This window comes from Ciconia boyciana, chromosome 2 (genome assembly GCF_034638445.1).
Source record: "Ciconia boyciana chromosome 2, ASM3463844v1, whole genome shotgun sequence".
In the NCBI taxonomy this organism is placed as follows: domain Eukaryota; kingdom Metazoa; phylum Chordata; class Aves; order Ciconiiformes; family Ciconiidae; genus Ciconia; species Ciconia boyciana.
The window spans coordinates 13,317,000-13,336,245 of NC_132935.1; the positions used below are offsets into that span (position 1 = coordinate 13,317,000).

The 19,246-nt window shown below is 37.4% G+C and overlaps 1 protein-coding gene across 2 annotated transcripts in view; it reads left to right on the top strand.

Annotated features, from left to right (window-relative positions):
- ATAD2 (ATPase family AAA domain containing 2) overlaps positions 1 to 19,246 on the top strand; it is a 39,644-nt gene that overhangs the window by 13,029 nt on the left and 7,369 nt on the right. For both annotated transcript variants that reach the window (XM_072851933.1, XM_072851934.1), the window contains exons 7-24: positions 1,326 to 1,439; positions 1,969 to 2,077; positions 3,064 to 3,171; positions 4,094 to 4,202; positions 4,425 to 4,540; positions 5,830 to 6,004; positions 6,657 to 6,745; positions 7,094 to 7,253; positions 9,444 to 9,534; positions 9,963 to 10,277; positions 11,594 to 11,720; positions 13,093 to 13,276; positions 14,820 to 15,005; positions 16,293 to 16,428; positions 16,572 to 16,768; positions 18,038 to 18,197; positions 18,555 to 18,677; positions 18,774 to 18,923. In XM_072851933.1, the coding sequence (XP_072708034.1) occupies positions 1,326 to 1,439; positions 1,969 to 2,077; positions 3,064 to 3,171; positions 4,094 to 4,202; positions 4,425 to 4,540; positions 5,830 to 6,004; positions 6,657 to 6,745; positions 7,094 to 7,253; positions 9,444 to 9,534; positions 9,963 to 10,277; positions 11,594 to 11,720; positions 13,093 to 13,276; positions 14,820 to 15,005; positions 16,293 to 16,428; positions 16,572 to 16,768; positions 18,038 to 18,197; positions 18,555 to 18,677; positions 18,774 to 18,923 (2,649 nt within the window). The remainder of the gene's footprint in view (positions 1 to 1,325; positions 1,440 to 1,968; positions 2,078 to 3,063; positions 3,172 to 4,093; positions 4,203 to 4,424; positions 4,541 to 5,829; positions 6,005 to 6,656; positions 6,746 to 7,093; positions 7,254 to 9,443; positions 9,535 to 9,962; positions 10,278 to 11,593; positions 11,721 to 13,092; positions 13,277 to 14,819; positions 15,006 to 16,292; positions 16,429 to 16,571; positions 16,769 to 18,037; positions 18,198 to 18,554; positions 18,678 to 18,773; positions 18,924 to 19,246) is intronic.

Sequence of the window (19,246 nt, forward strand, 5' to 3'; positions counted from 1 at the left end):
GAGGCTGACCTGAAGAAACCAAGGTAGGGCAAGGTATTAACAAAAAGAAACATGCTCAAGTGTGCCAAGGGCATTTGACTGGTAAGGGAGAAGGACAGCTAACTCATCACTTGGAGATCTAGTCAGGAGAATATCAACTCAAGGCCTTAATAAGAGCAGCTTTAATACTAGGGGTTGGCAGTCTACAGGGAGGAACTATATGGCTTGGTTCAAGTGTGTAGATCTCAGGGTGTTGGGCAGGAGAGACCTGTAGAAAGTAATTATAAATAGCATGTTGGATGGGAAATAAGAGTATGGGGCAATTCATTTGTGATCAAAGTGAAAACTCTGGAATTTTAAATTAGGAAAAAACTAAAATATACTTTTATAATGAAAAGCATGCCAGGAAGGAGCGGGGAAAGTGTGTCAGTGTTGGAGTAAAGATGAGTGAAGCAAGGGGAAGGACTAGAGGAGCAGAAAAACAGAAATTCATGCCTTTGTGACAGGAGTGTTGTAGTACCGAGGACTGGGGATGGTAGTGATGTCAAAATCATTTTTCAGTTTTCCATGTGCTGTCTGTATATCTTGTGTAACTTATCTCGCATTCAGCAAGCAGTGCGACCTTTTGGGTGGAAAAAAAAAAGGGTAGTGCTTTCCAAGGAATAAAATTTACTTAATTTTAGTGAGCAGATAGGTGAACAGAGCATGTACATTCCTTGCCTGGTATCCAGCTAGTGACATGAGAGGGTATTATTAAGAACCTGCTAGATAATGATACTCTGGTTTTTGCATTTTTAGCCCCTTTCATGAAGAAACTTCAAGTTACTTTACAGAAGCTAGTGGCATAAACTGTATGCATTTGACGTAGTTTTCTCAGTGAGGAAGTTCAAACCTGTGGTTTGCCCATTATTGCTCATGTAATCTGTGGCAGAGCTAGGACTCAGAGCTAGATTACCATGCTTAGTCTTACCACTACAGAGTATTAAAAACATTTCCTGGAAACACTTTCTCAAAATAACAAGAAATAACTTTCTGAAATAGTGATTTTCATAAGAGCTGCATCTTAGCTAAGCAAGATGACAGAATTGTTGTTACTAAGACTGATGAGACGTCACCCAGCAATTTCAGCAAGGACAGAACAATATATGTATGCTCCTCTGTGTGTGTTTTGTAATTTCTGGAATGTGTCTTGCATAAATTGGTCTTAAGGTTTTGCAGGTTTTCAGATCTATTGTGTCATTAACATGAAGGTAATAGTAAAACCTGTAGGCATCTGTGTAGTGCATTTTGAATTTAATATAATTTGCAACAGTACTTAAACAGTTTAATGTTATGTCGATGTACAGTAGTTTCATCAGAAGAAAGTGAGGAGAAAGAAGATGATGATGGTGAAGACACTCGAAAGCGTTATGACTTTCGACAGAGGAAAACCGTTGAGCGCTATCAAGCTCCATTGGAAAGTAGGTTATATGCACAGTTTCTCTTAAGAGCTAATTTCTTGCATATAAATGAGATTATTTTACTTTATATATATATATACTTTATATTACTGTATATTACTATATTACTTTATATTACTATATACACACACTCAGCTTCTGTTTAAATTTCTTTCCTTCGTTCTGCAAGTAAATTTTATTAAATGCATGTATCCTGTGCACGTTATATTTTTTTGCCATTTGGCAGACTTATTGTTGTTTTTCAGTAAAAAAAATGGCCTATGTATCCTTGAAAGAATAGTAATTAAACAGACTTGATAATCTTACTCTTGTGGTTTTCAGTTCTCCTTAAAAAGTAGGTGTGGGTTTTTTTCACTTCTACTGTACTGATTTAAAAAAAAATCTGTCCCCCAATCACTTGCAGCTTCCCTTGAAATTAGAGAAGATGGGTGAAACGCATCCCATTTTCTATCCTTTCTATCCTCTTTAACTATCCTGCTTTCTCTTAAACTTCTTTGTAACATTATTCTAAATTCTTTGCTTTCAACAGAACCAAGACAACGTAAGATATATTTTTCGGGCCGGTCTTCACCTGTCAGACAGAGATATTCATTTAGAAGTGCTCAGGCACAAGGCTCTTGCTGCAAAAGAACTAACAGGTTGGTGTATGGTTAGTGATAGTTCTTATTTATCAATACTGCTGTCAGTCACATTACTGAATAATGCTTTCAAGGGTTTTTGGATTGGTGGTAATTACAGATTAATAGTATGATTATTGCTGTGGTAGTCTGAGGGTATAAAGAAAACAAATATTGCGGGTGGGAGACTACTCTTATTAGCCATTAGATTTTTTAAAAATGCAGTATTTGTGGTCACTGATAAGGTGATTATGGAAGTCGTGGCTGAGATTGTATAACTGAAATTCTTTTGTTCTGGAATTGGAGCCAGAATCTCCCTCTGAAAATCTTAGACTATTTAATCTTGAAGGATACAAATTATTTTCTTAAAACTGCAGATAATTTAGTTAGAGGGAGAGCCTGGATGAAAGTTTTAGTGGAATTTTTTATTCACTCAAATTGATTCTGGTTTCTCTTTGGAATCAGTTAATGTTTCTGTATTAAACTATCCATAAACAAGAAAAATGCTAAATTAAATTATGAATTATAAATTGCAGTAGTAATGACAAAGGGGTTTTGGATCCTGTAAGCAGTTGGAGCATGGAGAATGCCATGTCTTGATAGATATGAGCACTTTGTTTATCATCCTTGAAAGCAGACAGTTATGGAAGGAAGGGTTTTTGAAGACACATTTTTAAGTAAGTTAAAAAGGTTTATGTTTCACAGAGTGGATACATAATGCTAAGTGAAACTTGATTTGTGTGTGAGAGAGAGATTGGACAAAATGAGTAATTTGTTTATGAAATTTCTTTGCAAAATAGTTAAACATTTTACCTTCCTAAGAAAAATTAAATTTTGCTGCTACAAGGAAAATCATGTAATGTACTTTGAAATCAGATTCATAAGGAGTACAATGATCTGGAAACTTAATAGATCTCCAAGTAAATTCTGAGATAGAATTCACTTAAATTTTGATATTACTTAGTGAGTACTTCAATTTTTTTACTTGTTTGTTTAAATGTTTGCAGACGGAGACATGCAGTCCACAACAGTGATTCCACATCCTCATCCTCATCTGATGATGAAGAGCATTTTGAGAGGCGTAGGAAGCACAGCCATAACAGAGATTTAAGAAGGTTAATGTCATTGGAGAATAGGGGAGGGAGGAATCTACTTGGGAGGAGTTTGCATCTGCCTAACCGTGAAGTGTTATCCACTTCATCTTGTACAGTTTCTAAATTGCAGCAATATTTAATCATGTCTGTTGGTACTGACAACTGTAACTGGACTCTCTAAAATTGGATTTTTAGAATTGATTTTTAATAATCAATTTGATTTCTAGGCGGGAACGTGGGGAGGAACACTTTTATGTAATTTTTAAATGTAAAATTCTACTGCTCCTGTGCTTTACAGTAGTTTATTTGGAAAGAAAACCACCATAACAGAGAATGTTATAAATAGAGGAAATGATGGAGGTTTTGTTACTTAACAAATGCTCTAGAAAAACTATTTTAATAACAATCTAACAAATAAGTTTTCAGCCAGATGTCTTTCAGACATGTGTGTCTTCTGGCACACATCCCAAAGTCCTTGGGAAGGACCAGCAGTGGTGGGCAGCCTTTATAATGTTAATCCCCACTGAAATAAGTATCCTTGGGCTGTAACTTTTTGAATGTAGAAGCAAAAAAATCTTTGAAAGATGTCAGGGTGTTTTGGGGGGTTCTTCCATCACACAAATCAAGGTCAGTTCACAGTCTCCACATACAGAATAACTTGTTCTAAGCTGGCATTCGTATATGTGCTGTGTTGACTGGTATGGGATATTCATAAGTGCTAAGAGTTGTTAAAATAATTAACTCAGTTTAATGTCTGGAGTGACCATTTTCCTTTATTTACTCATGGACATTAAACCAATTTGAATGAATATTTAACTATTTAGGAAGTTTATGCTCATTTATAAGGTCTCTGCGTTCACTTGCCATCATTATAAAAGCAAAAATCTTCTAGCTACATCTTAAGTTAGAAAGCACCTTTCTCTTTCTCCTTAATTCAAATCAGGTGTCTTCCATTAAATTTTGGGAAAGATGAGTTAAAGGGAATTCGCAAGGATCGAATGAAGATTGGAGCAAGTCTGGCTGATGTTGATCCAATGCAAATAGATTGTTCAGTAAGTATTTTTAGTTCATTGTGTCAGTGAGATGTTTCCAGTGTTTATGAAAGCATTCAATAACATGCTGTCTTACAGCTACCTTGGTTTACAGTTTTGTCAAGCGATTTGAAAATTGCCCAGAACATTTCCTTTGTGCTGACATATAATTTCTGATGGAACCTTATCAAGGTTGCAGCTTCCTTTAACATATAGAATGTGTTCTGTTGAATTTATCTTTAGGTACGATTTGATGGTGTTGGTGGTCTTTCTGACCACATTTCAGCTTTAAAAGAGATGGTCGTTTTTCCATTGCTTTACCCAGAAGTCTTTGAGAGATTCAAAATTCAACCTCCAAGGTAACAGACACTGTTTAAAACTATACATTCTAATTCACCCATTTTCAGGAGAATATTCAACTGAGGTATCAATACGTTTCCATGCTTCAAAATTTTCAGCAGTGTTGATGGAGTTTTTTAGCAGTAGTAAAAAGTTATTTCTTAAAAATGCAGAGAATCCAGAATATATTCAGGTTCAAAGATTTACTGTGTGGTGAGAATATACTTTAAAAGTGTTTTGCCTTTAAAAGGTGGGGTTGGGGTGTTTTTGTTTTGAGTTCTATATATAAGTCAACTTGATTAGTTTATAAGCAGGAAGGAATAATCTACTGGTAGTCAACTGTAATTTATTGCTTGGAAGCCCAGTTGTCTCTCCTACCGACTCTCTTTTTTTACAAGTGCTCAAGTATCAATTTTACAATTAATAGTGCTTGCAACTAGAACCTTGCAGTGTTTGTTGTGCTTGGGCTAAAATACAGATCTGTCCACTTACACAGCTAAATTAGTTCTGCGTTAGGAAATAAAATTATTAGAGATTTAATTGCTAGCTTTATATATTCTTGGTCAACAAAACTCAATCATGGTATATTGAAATATGACTTTAAATTCTTTGCTTTCAGTAACTTTAGAAGTATTACAAATAATTAAAAGAAAACCTTTCAGTGTTTTGCTTCTTTATTCATTGAAATTCTTTTTGAAACAGCAGTGTATTGGCTTTTCTAGTTGATGGCTATATTTATCTGGAAATGCAGAATACCCTCCCAGCTTTATTGTTTATGATCCCAGCTCCTTGTTTATGATCAGAAATGGATGGTCTGGGAGACCAAATCCAGTAACTTAAAGCTTTTTAAGGGAGAATGAAGTGCTTTACTATCAAATCTTGCCTTTTGTGAAAACAAGAATGAATATGCAGTGTATTATTGAAGAATGAACTGGTGATTCATGAAGTTAGCCCAGTCTCAGATTCTGTGCTGAAGCTTGTTCTTGTTTAGCTCCACTGTGCTGTAACCACCCCTGTTAGTTTGTCAGCAGTTTTGGAAGTGTCCTTTTGAGACACTACGATCTTTTCTCAAGGTTTTGTACATCTGCGCTATCCTCTTTATTCATTTCGTTTACTGCCTTCTTGAATTGTGTAGAAACACAAAACTTCCATCTGTTTTGACTTTTCTCACACTTCAGCTGTTACTGTTATCTTATACATGAAATGTTTTGGTGAGGAGAGCTGTGTGTTTTGGGGATGGGGGCTGTAATAGCTATTTTTCAGTGATGTTTTTTTCTTATGTGAATCTTTTTTTGTTTTTTAATTGCAGAGGCTGTCTATTCTATGGTCCACCAGGGACTGGAAAGACACTGGTTGCTCGTGCACTTGCTAATGAATGTAGCCAAGGTGACAGGAGAATAGCCTTTTTTATGAGAAAAGGTGCTGACTGCCTGAGTAAATGGGTGGGGGAATCTGAACGACAGCTTCGTTTATTATTTGATCAGGTAAGGTTGAAATGAGCCGTGTGTTCTGTCTGAGTTGTAAGTGTAATTTTCTGTGGTCAGTATTTTTAAGAACTCCTCACTCCTTTTCATGTTTTGTCAGTTCCTTCCACTGAAATGGGTTTGTCAGTGTTTCCTTTTTCAGTGGGGTTTTTAGGGGCTTGAAATCTTGAGATGGATTGGGAAATATTAATAAAACAAACAAGAAAACCTCGCAAAGCACCCCCCCCCCCCCCAAAAAAAAAAAAAAAAAGAAAACAGCCACAAAAAAGGTTGCAAGAGGCAAGAGATGGTGGCTTTAGATCAAAGGGAAACAGATGCAGGCTGAAAGCATGGTCATTTAAATTCATAACGGAAGCTTGCTTCCAGAACCTGTAATTGAATTAAGTCCCAGCTCTGTTCTTGGCGGTTGCCAAATAGCTGTAAAAACTACTGGTACGATTTGTTTCCTGTCACCCAGTCTCAGTGGGTTGACATAGGCTGCTGTCTTCTGTTACTCGTGCCACTTACTCCATTAGCTCAATTAGTAGAGATCCCTGATGCTAGTCTGAAAAATCTAGTTCCAGTGATTTTCCAACCATAACGTTTTTCATCCATTTTCTCTTTAAAATAGTTCTGGTTTACTTATGTCAATATTACTGTGTTTTCATTCTAGGCCTACCAGATGCGACCTTCAATTATTTTCTTTGATGAGATAGATGGTCTTGCTCCCGTGCGGTCCAGTAAACAGGACCAAATTCATAGGTAGTACATTTTTTTGTATCTACATAGAAGCTGCTTGATCTTTGTGAAAAGACAACCACAACCTATTAAACTTTGTGACACATTAATTTGTCCTGAAAACTAGTAAATTCAATGCTACTAAATTTCAGATTATTTTTAAACAATAATTGAAAACAATTCACTAAGCTTGATATCAGCGCAAGGCCTGTGTTACCTTATCTATTTTTTAATGTCTTAAAATGAGTCTTTCACATCTTTCAGCATCTCATCAATAAAAGCTTGTCCTTTTTGAGTGATCATTGGAGAAGGTCATGTAGAACATAACGAAATTTACTAAACCAGTGAATGAAAACTATATTTTTCTGTTAGCTCTATTGTATCAACACTTCTGGCACTTATGGATGGCTTAGACAGCAGAGGAGAGATTGTGGTAATCGGAGCCACCAACAGACTGGATTCTATAGATCCTGCTTTACGAAGACCCGGACGCTTTGATCGAGAGTTCCTCTTCAGCTTGCCAAATAAAGAGGTCAGAACTTAAACTCAACCTTAATGCTAATGTGGCAAAGTCCATCTTTATAACAAAACCACATAACAATGCAGTATCACTGTCCTGGTTTTGGCTGGGGTGGAGTTAATTTTTTTCCTAGTAGTGGTATAGTGCTGTGTTTTGGATTTTAGTATGAGAATAATATTGATAACACACTGATGTTTTAGTTGTTGCTCAGTAATGTTTACACTAGTCAAGGACTTTTCAGCTTCCCATGCTCTGCCAGGCACACAAGAAACTGGGAGGGGGGACAGCCAAGACAGCTGATCCAAACTGTCCAAAGGGTTATTCCATACCATATGACATCATGCTTGGTATAGAAACTGGGGGGAGTTGGCTGGGGGGTAGCAATCGCTGCTTGGGGACTGGCTGGGCATCAGTCGGTGGGTGGTGAGCGGTTGTATCACTTGTGGTTTTTTCCTGGGTTTTGTTCCTCTCTCGCTCTCTTGTTGTTTTCATTATTATTATTATTATTATTATTATGTTCCAATTGTTAAACTGTTCTTATCTCAACCCAGGAGTTTTCTTACTTGTGCTCTTCCCATTCTCTCCCCCATCCCACCGGAAGGGGAGAGTGAGCGAGCGGCTGTGTGGTACTTAATTGCCAACTGGGGCTAAACCACAAGATGGGAGCAGTTAAAATTTGAAATCAGTATTGTACAACTTGGACAAAAGAGGGATATCTGTAGAGACTGTGTTGTACTGTGGAGGGCAGATCTGGTACTGAATATATATGATCAAGATGATTTCAACAAGTAGTTAGTTCTATAATTAGTTTTGGTTTCACTGTGACCAGCCAAGAAAATGGGATGCTGCTAGTCACTGAAATGTTTAAGTAAGAATGAATGTCTGAATTAGCTATAAATTACTGCTATCTCATCTTGAAAATGAAAGAAATGGTGTGCACACAAGAATTCCTTTTTGCTAACAAAAACTTCTATCAAGGCTGGTGCTGGAGCGGATTAAAATTTTTCATTCCCAAAGTGGTTCATGTTTGCTTACTTATTTAATCCACTTAGGCACTTTCACCCTGAAGTGCTCTTGCTCTCAGTCCTTGTTTTATGAATGGATAGTGGATGTACCTGTGTTGGATTGTTCCCAGGCTGGATATCCTGGGAGATACCTATAAGTACTTTGGGATCTGACATTCTTACTGGTACTTATTAACAGGGAGTTGGACAAAGATGTGAAGTACACTGCACAGGTGCAGGGCTTGGGACGCTTCTAGTTCAATAGCGATAGCTAGGCAATGACAAAATAGGTATATAGCAACCAAAAAATACTGCGGGGGGGGGGGGAAGATAAGTGTGCAAAACTGGAACCCTGTTTTTGTGTTTTTCTCTGGCTATCCCTGATACTTCTTTTTCTTTTATTAGCAGTTTTTGGAAAAATTATAAAATGCTGATTGGATTGAAGGCTAGTAAAAGTGCACTGAACAGTGTATTTAGCACAAACATTTGTCTCCAGTTTTTATCTGCTTTTAGGAACAGGAGAGTAGGTGCCAGGAAACATGTAATAGATGATTCCCTACTGTGGAAGAATTCTAGAAATCTGCCACAATTAATCTGTGTACCAGGAAATACTTGCTAAGATCAGAGATGTCTTGCTAAAGTCTTTCTAAGATCAGAGATGACGATAGGCAACATCTGACATTTTCTGGATCAGCGACGGTAGTTCGAGTTGTAATTATTGTTCTTCTTTGTAGTAATTGTAGCAATTTGAAATGTAGTGCTAGGACTGTTTTCCTTGAATGAACTGGCAGAAAAGCAAATTTGATGAACTAATGAGACTGTCACCATGAAATTTTGCTAGATTTGCGAGAATTTTCTTTGATTAAAAATCTCTGTTTGCAGATAAGTTTTTTACTACAATTTTTTCCTTAGGATCGTTAGGTCTCATACTTGTGGAAACTTACTTTTTATGGAAGTTATAAATGCTTTTTATTTCACTGCAGGCCCCCAGAAAGAGTTTAATGTAACAAATTGCGAATTATTAAATTTCCTGCTTGAAAAAGAAGAGAGCATATTAACTGAACTTTCAAATACTTAAACGTTTAGCAGATAAGAAAAGTATTCATATTAATGTGAGGGGGTTTTGAGTTTTGTGTTGTTTTGGCTTTCTTTAAGAGAAAACTTAGGACAAACTAAAATGCAACCATTTTGTTTCCAGGCTAGAAAAGAGATTTTCAAGATTCACACACGAGACTGGACCCCTAAGCCATTGGACATGTTTCTTGAAGAGCTGTCTGAAAAATGTGTTGGTAAGTGTGAAAACAAAGTGAGTTACTGCATGTGACTGAGTCCTAAGGAATCTGAGCTTGTACCAGGCAGTACCCGAGCTCTTGTGCCTTGCTGCAGACTGAGGCAGTGAGGCAGCTGGCACACCTTGGGAGCAAAGTTAGATGCTTCTTTTAATTTTCTTTTTGTCTCTCAGAACATTGAATGGGCTTGGGGAATCTTCCTCAGGAGCAAAGTTTTGATTAGGAGGCTGCTTCGTAAGTGCAGGATATCAGGTTGCAAGCCACGTAACAAAACTTCTCTGCGGTGCAGTAACTCTTTAAATTCTCTCTTAACTTGTTACTTTTTGGCTGCATACAAAGTCTTTCAGTGTTGCACTTTGGAAACCTTGGCCTTGACTTCTGTGTTGCCTGAGACTGATGTAACATTTGATTCTTGTTTTGTTTATTAGGATACTGTGGTGCTGATATTAAATCCTTATGTGCTGAAGCTGCCCTCTGTGCTTTGCGCCGCCGCTATCCTCAGATATACAAAAGTAGTGAGAAACTGCAGTTAGATATCGCTTCTATTAAAATAACAGCAAAGGATTTTGTCATGGCTATGCAGAAGACTGTTCCAGCTTCACAGAGGGCTGTGGCTTCACCTGGGCGAGCACTATCACCTGTTTCAAAACCACTGCTTGAAAACACACTAGCAAGAATTTTACAAGCCTTGCAGAGAGTATTTCCCCATGCAGAGCTTGCACTAAAGAAGGACCAACAGCAAGGTATAACAATGACATCCACTTCTTTAAAATTCTGCCAAAGCAAAAACTTCTGATTTGTACAATCAACATACACAAAGCTCTCAGCCTTAATAACAGTAGAATTTTATAATATGCATGTGCACGCCTTTATTTCAGGAATATCGTACATAGTTTTTATTCTGGATTCTAAACTGAAGTGCTGGATGAGAGCTGTGAATGACTGGCAATACGCAGTAGAGAACTATGGGTTCTCTACTAGAGCACCCTGTTTCTGACAGGAATAACGTATTTATCATTTGTAGAGATGGATTTAAGGTTTAATGTATGAGGCACCTCTTTCAAAATAAATATTTAAATGGAAGGAGAAGGGCATTTTTACATGAATGCTTCTAATTCCTATCTGAAGAATGTCAGGACCACAATACAAGTGTAAGTGGTTTAAACTAAATACTGTTTTAGCTATCATGATTTTTAACCATAGTTTCTTAATTTACATGTTTGTGGATCACACTGTACACTTGCACATGAGATCAGAATGTTTTAGTAGTGTATATTTTGGGGCTTGGCTTGTTTAGCATATGTGAGCTCACACTCCTGACTGCATCAGCCCTGATCAGGTTTAGTCTGTCAGTTGGTGAAAGCAAATAAATTGATAGACTCACTCTGCTCCTGATTAATGGAGATCCATGAATAGTTAGTTATTATGCTAATCCCTTGAGAATATCCTACCAGTATTACTCCCAGTAGAGTGGGGAGATAGGTTTGCATTGGTAAAATAGAGGCAGAAATGCACCAACAAAATAAAAGCAGAGAGGCTAGGGGATTGGTAATTGCATCCCCTCTATGTTGTCTGCCTTCCATTATCTCCTCCTTCAGTGATCTTTGAGGAGCCTTCTTTAGAAGACGTGTTGGTCTGTATATTCTGACTCACTAGTCCTAGACAAGTGCAAGTCTGTGGCCATCACGTTTACTTAATTCCCCCACTTCCAGCGGGGGAACCTGCTCTGAAAGAAGTGGCCTTGTTGGGTTTTTCAGATGTCTAGGAACTACAGAAGTTGTTCCTAATCAGCTTTATTGTAAGGAAAAAACCTCCACATTTTCACCAAGAGAGAGATATACCTTATGCAAATCATGGGACATAGGACAGCTTTGTAGAGACTTGTGCAATCTCCTTAGATCTGTGATAGGATGAACTCCTCAGAAAATAGCATTCAGCATGTGCCCTCAAGTGAAGAAATACAAGATAAGGGGTTTCCAGCACTGATTTAGAAGCTGTATTAACGTGAGAGTGAGATATGGACTATTCAGGAAAGTTAACAAACCTCTTTGTCTTTCAGACAGTTTAAATCATATTTTAAGAAATGATGCAATTGACAGTGATGAGGAATCACCATCAATCTTTGAAGATAAGCCAACACATAAAATGCCTGGTAGACAAAAGGAAGAATTCCTCAATTTTAGCAGGTAAATGTTTGTCCCCTTTATGTTTACATTTTTAAGGTGGCTGGGTCTGTAAACAGTTTTGGTGTGAGGAGTGGTAGATGGAGTAAAATGTGTGTGTGGGGTGATTGATATTTGCAAGAAGTAAGCGTGAAGATCCAGCTGGGTACTAATGTTCTAATGGAGTACACTGCCATAACCCATTAAACTGAATGGCCCAGCCCTCTTTTCCTATGTCAAAGGGGTCCACAGACTATTAGAAGATGTTGATTTAATCCATGGTATTCCTTGAAAGACTCAAGACCAAAGTGTGCTGTCTGTCCTTTTAACGAAAAAACCTGTATGGATTTGTGTAGCCATCTTTCGCCCTTCTACCTTCCAAGATTGTTTAACCAATATCGAATTATGTAGCAGAAACAGTTTATTAAAACACTGTGAGAAACTTAAACAATGTCTGTATTTTGTACCTTTAACCTACTAAGTTTATGGTAATCTTTTGACGTTTTAATGTGGAAGTCATGTAAGCCAACAGTTGAAAAAATAGATTGTCATCACTGTCGGGTCAGTTATTTTTCTCAGTTTCTGTTGCTGTGCTGTCCAGAAAATCTTCTGACCTGCTGAGCTTGGTTAAGTCTCTAGGATCTTTGACTTCAGCCAGCAAAGGTACAACAGTATTACAGTGGAAAAAACAAATGCTCTTCACAAATGTTTTTCATGCTAGTAAAGCAAGATTACTAGGAAATTAATACACAATTCAAATATGAAACAATTAGAATGACTGAATACAATAAATATAGATCTTATACATATTTAGTGTACTGCTGTAATTTAACCAATCCAAATGTGTACTTCTTCAGATACAGCTAATGTGTTTCAGTGCCCACGTTAATTTTTTTCTAGAAATGTAGCCCTGCTCCTTACTTCCTACCGTCTCCAGTAACTATGGCCAAATTTCAGCTAAACTTGACAGATGTAGAGATCTCATGGTTACTTAAACTCAAGAGCTACTGAAAGTTGTTGTGTACGGGTGGTGAAGAGATCCATATTGGTGTGTGCTGAGAGAGGGAGAGTTGTTATTCTCCCCCGTATCAGGTTACTGCCCAGTTGTCATGTGTGTATTGAGCTGGACAGTCCCCTGTGTGATTTAAGAGCTGTTACTTAACCCAGCCAAACAAACAACAGACATGCTGGGGATTGGCAGGATTTCTTAGGGGATGTATAGTACGTGTTTGTAAGAAAATGGGCTTTGATAGTCTTCCTAATCCCAGAGCAGCTTATTATTTGCTGGAATATGGAGAGTATTTACAAAAAAAAAAAAGGGGGGGGAAAAACCTTTAACATCTGTGTGACTTTTTATCACTTCATTTTTAAACTTATTTTCTTCTTATTGTTCTAGAAATGCTTACCACCAGCCAACATCTTGCAGGCCGCGGCTCTTACTAGTTGGAGGGCCAGGATATGGGCAAGCTTCTCATTTGGCACCTGCAGTAATACATGCCCTGGAAAAGTTTCCAGTTTATACACTAGACCTATCTGTTTTGTTTGTTAGCATCACAACTCCGGAAGAAACATGTTCACAGGTATCTTTTTTTCTCTTTAATCTCATAGGATTCATGAACTGTATATCAACTAGTAAACTAAGCAAAATTCACTGTTAATGGAGGTGGCCTGGTTTGAATGTGCTGTTATGTTTACTTCTGTCTGAAAATCCACTCTTCTTCTAGATCAAATGATACCGAATAAGGATGTTGTACATGGCCATATTTTCCATTCCATCCACAACAGTGAGGATGTTGCTAGCAGCTTGGGAAGCTGGGAGGTGCTGCTTATAAACCCCTCTTTATGGCACAAATCCTGCCCATCTCGGTGGGATCCAGAAAGTTGTTTTTATTGCTTCTTAAGACTCTGTGCTCCCAGTAGATGGCTCTGCATCAGCCTGACTGTGTGTCATCCACTTTTTGTAGCCTTCTTTTTTATTACACTTGTAAGGCAAACAAGGTTTTGGGGAAAATAAGTGTTTCTTTTTTTACATATACATATACAGCTTCTACTGCTGCAGTATATGCAGTAAAAGCATTAAAATTCATGGAACACTTACATTTGTACACTGGTGTGTTTTTCTTAACTAGGAAAATTAAATATAAGCAGATTTAGTGCTGTTTTTATTTTTAGGCAGGAAATCCACTTTGTTATTTGGCTATATTAAAATATTTTAACCTTTAGTAGCAGCATTTGAGAGCTGCACAAGTAAGGATGGACACGTTACATGACTGGATACTCATCTGTCACATAAGAGGAACAATTCCTTTTTTGTTATGTGATGGTTGCATCTACAGTCATGTAACTACCATATCTAGTCACTGCCCGGATATACCACATGCGCTTCCCATCTTGTGGCAGGAACTCCCAGAACATTGATAATCTGAAAGTGTGCACAGAGAAGTTTGTCATGTGAAAGCACTTCCCTCATGCGGGAGATGCATGTCCTTTTCTGTGACTGAGGTACCATCTCTAGGCAATGGCTTGTGGTCTTCCAAAGCATGTAATCTGGTCTGATGGATCCTTTGGTAATGAGAGGATGAGTGATTTAGCTATTCAGGCAGGCTGAAGACTGGTCACCTCTTATAAAATGTACTTGAAATTATGAATTGTAACCAGGCTTCTTCTACAGTGTCAGCCCTCATCTTTTCACATAGGTCTTTGTTTGTTCAGACTGTGCTCCAGGCTGACTTGGATATGTGCCTGCTCTGAATTGAAAACGGTGTAGTCGCAGTCGTGTAGTGATTTACCCAGACTAATACATCTTGCTGAAGGGTTTGTCTTGTTTTTTCAGGCACACCACCACACCAGCTGAGTTGTGAGGCTCTTTAGGAGTTATCTTACACCTAAGTAGTTTTGAAATTCAGTAGAGATTCACGTTTGTTTCTGTCTGCGTAGCAATGTCTATATTTGAGTCAAAGCGAAAATTTTACCTTACTGTTAAGGAGTTGTTCTTTTGCTGGTTTGTTTTGATGTTTTGGCTTCATGTACTCCTATTTCGTAAGATAGTTTGACTGATATGTAGTTATTTATTAGCCTATTCTACATGGTTTAGTTTTCTTATCCAAGCTTTCATTTTACCAGTTGATGCGAGAAGCTCAAAGAACAGCACCAAGTATAATTTATATCCCACATATCCATTTGTGGTGGGAGGCTGTTGGAGCTACATTGAAAGCTACTTTTACAACACTACTACAGAACATTCCAACATTTGCTCCAGTTTTGCTGCTTGCAACATCTGATGTGTGTCACGCAGATCTCTCAAAAGAGGTATTTCTGTCGATACTTTTCTTACTTCTTTTTTTCAATTTCTTGTTAATTTATAAATCCTTTAGGCACTGGAGTACTGTGCACTCTTAAGCAAATTCATACTGTTATTACGCAGGCACCCTAACCAGGTCTCTTAAAATTTTCTTAGACAAAACAATGCTGAAAGCATTTGTCTAAAGTGTTTTCTGAATAGAGAGATTGACTTTGACCCAACTTTTTCCCCCTTCTCACACACTCATGTTTATTAGACAGATGTATTAATTTACTTCAGACAATAATTCCAGTTTCAAGATGGTTAGGTATGTACTTAGTCAAGAATATACGGTGCTTGAAATGTAAACCGGAAAAAGATATTTTTACTGAAAACATTTTTACTGAAAAGTGAAAGATATTTTTACTGAAAAAGTACGGTGGTCACCCTGTTAATGATGGAATGTAATTTCAATTTTAAATTCTTTAATAAAAATTTCAGTTTCTTTCTTCATATAGGTGAAGGCTTTACAAACTAGAAACCTAAGTTCCAACTTCTGTTTAAGTAACTTCGAAATCAATTTTTAGTTGTATTCCTTAACAAAATTCAGTAAGAGTATACGCTTCGCTTTCTAGACATCTGAGAATGTGCATTAAAGTAAGGTGTTCAAAGTGTGAATATGCTGCTCTGATTATTTTGTCTCAATTATGGGGCGGGGGAGGGGGTGTTACCTAGATGTGTTTATCATCACATGCTTTGAAAGGGCTTAACTTTCTACAGAAGTTTTTATACTGTTAATAAATTCCTTCTAAAGTAAGTATTGAAATTCCTTCCATACCTTTTGGTAGTAGAGATTCAAAAATGGAGTAAAACTTGAAGTGTGCAATTTCAGACACCTCATTTAAATTAATTTAAAAAAAAAACCCAAAACCAAACACCTTACCAAAAAGCCCGCACTTGTCTCCTGAACCCTGCCTTTTCCCTCTATAGCTGCCATAAAGATTCAAACTAAAGGACAGCAAGGCAGGTAAATACAAAATAAGCAGTCTTGGAGGTGGTGAATGTCACCGCTTTATCAGTGTTTCATGTGGTCCCTTCATTGAGCTTTAACTCTAGAGGTGTTCCTTAGAGAAGATATTTTAATTTGCCATGCTAACCTATGAAAATCTAGCCTTTTCAGGCCAAGAAGATAACTTTTCAGTTTGTCTTACCCAGATGATTATTCAGTTTAATTTAGAAAGGCACTCATCTTTTTGAAATACAATATGAATTTGTGTGGCCTTATATCTGCAATATCTTTTCTCCTCATGCTTTAGATAAAAGAATTGTTTATTAATGATTATGAAGAAGTTTTCAAAATTGAGTTGCCTAATAGTGATGAAAGAAGAATGTTTTTTGAGGACTTAGTTGTAAATGAAGCTGCTAAACCTCCTGCATCAAAAAACAACGCAGGTGAGGATATTCTACATGTAAAACTTTGCTAACTGTAAGTTAATAGCTATACAGTATTTGCTTTGGTGGTAATTTTCTATCAATTTTTCACATGCTTGTATTTGAGTACCATAAATTGACTAAAAGTTTCTGATTAATTTAAGCTTGGCGGACATTGGAAGTATTGCCTGTAGCACCACCGCCTAAGCCTCGACAACTGACAGAGGAAGAAATAAGACAGCTGGAGGAGCAGGAGGAGGATACGTTGCGTGAACTTAGGATTTTCTTAAGGGAAGTGACTCATAGACTTGCTGTTGACAGGCGTTTCAGAGCATTTACAAAGCCTGTTGACCCAGAGGAGGTAAATTAGCATTGATCTGTAATACCATTTTATCTGTGTGTATTCATAATTCCTCTGTGTTTGTATTTCTCAGTGTTTGTGTGCTCTTTATAGGAAGGTTTATTTTTGTTTTTAGGACCATACTATTCCGATTTTTCAAGAAGCAGGAAGTGAATTTTGCTTTTACTTTTGCTGACTCCTTGAGGCTCTCAAATGTCTGTTACTTGAGTATTCACTGAAGGCCCCGGATTCCTTCTAAAACTTCCTTAGAACTTCAGAATATTTCAGTTGGAAGGGACCTACAACGATCATCTAGTCCAACTGCCACTTAGACCAAATGCCAACACAGTTTGCTCATGAAAAGGCTTTGATACGTAGGCATGTTACAGCACTGAAAAGCAGAGATCTCTTTATAATTATAAACAGTATCTATAGGACTGTTTTAATAAAGCCTAAAGCTCTTTAATTGACTGTCAATAGTTTCTGTGAGAACAGGAGTAGAAGCAGCAGTTTTTAAAATGAATTTTAAGATTCTATTCTCTGTTTCATCTGGGGCTCCTCAGTATAAGATCAACCATAAGGGCTGTGTGGTTTCTTCTTCCTCCTATACACTTCTTATGTCTCTTTTTCTCATTTAATTTATTGAATAAGTCTAAGCCAGGGGCATATACTTCAAAGTCAGCTGTAGTTTTAATACAGCTTTGTGTTTCAGCAAAGTCCTGTTCCCCTAAGCATCCACTGACTTGTCTTTCCCCTTACTTCTGAGATGTGAATAATCTAAACAAACATAGATGTCCTCATCTAAACTGGTCATTAGGGTCCTTTTATGGTCTGAGTAAAGAAATCGGCACCTCTGGGTCCAGTTATCTCATTCTCAAGTAGATGCCTAGGACAGATACTTCAAAGGTGCAATTTCTGCAGCCTTTTTCTTGCTGCCAACAACAAAGAGAATCTTGGGTGACTGTACCGAGAACGGTTTCTGTGCTGTGATTTTCTGAAGTGAAGTGAAATGAATCTCACTTTGGGTGTCCGTTCCCTTCTCTGCCCCATACATGCTTCTGACCTCTCTACTTAGTGGTTTGTTTTTTTTTCCCCCTCTGCTGGTCTGTCTCTTCAAAGCCAGTTGAAATAGCCCTTCTATTTTTGAGAAACTAACCGGTTAATTTCCGCATCTTTGGATGTGTCATAAATATTTTAGGTTTTTAAGAAGTCCTTTATTTGACTTTATTAAAATAATTAATTTTGGTACATACTGTGTTAAATTTCTGAGCACGTATATTTCATTTGTAGGTACCCGATTATGACGCAGTTATTAAACAGCCCATGGACCTTTCAGCAATTCTTTCTAAAATTGACTTGCACCAGTACCTAACTGCAGCAGATTTTCTAAAAGACATCGATCTAATCTGTAGCAATGCTTTAGAGTACAACCCAGATAAAGATCCTGGAGGTGAGGATGTGTTTTTATCCCTAATTTGGAAAAATTTTAAAATGTATAAATTGATAAATGTCAGCTGTGGACATAGACTTGGGGGTAGATAATTTTAAACATCCACAGAGAGCGTTTATTGCCAGGTTGTAAATGTTGTAGCATTAAACTACTTGGGCATGAAATTGTGGTAGAAGTGTTGATCAGTAACTAGTGCTTTTGCTTTAATTATTAACTTTTACGTTGTTATGCTGCAAATATTCACTGAGGTAACCTTTCGGAACCTACCTATGAAAAAAGCAAAATCTTTCTAAGTAATCAAAATAAAGGATTTCATTGGCTGGTAGAAAATACTCGCTTCTTACTGTAAAATTTCAGATCGTCTCATTAGGCACAGAGCTTGTACTTTGAGAGATACTGCATATGCCATAGTGAGGGAAGAAATGGATGAAGATTTTGAACAACGCTGTGAAGAAATTCAAGAATCTCGTAAGAAAAGAGGTATGTTTTTTGACGCTAAGGATTTTAAGACTTGTTTCAGTATTTGTAACCAACAATGCAAGACACAATTCTTTGCTGTCTGTTCTTTATTGCAAGGTTGTAGCTCTTCGAAGTATGCTCCATCTTACTACCATGTAATGCCAAAGCAGAACTCTGTTCCTGGGTGTAAGAAAACAGACCCAAAGTGTAATGAAAAAACGAAGATGCTAGCAGCGCCTATAGATTCCAGTACACCCCGCTCTAACGGCAAGTTGCATTTTATTCAAAACTTTCTTGGAGAAGGTGCTAAAGTCACTGATACCTTCTCTGTTCTTGTGACATAACAGGTTTATGTGATGCCTGGTTCTTCATGCCAGAGGCATTACATTTTTTTAATTTGCTTCAAAATGGGAGATAAATCCAGAGGTCATTCATTCAATATGGTTATGAAGTTCAAGTACAGTGGTTGGTTTACATTGTAAGACACTGGCATTGATGGCCCAGCTGACATTTAATGGCTCCTAAATTGCTGCCTCTTGAAGTCAAAAATGTTGTACATGGCAGTTTCTGAATACTCAACTAGTTTTTAG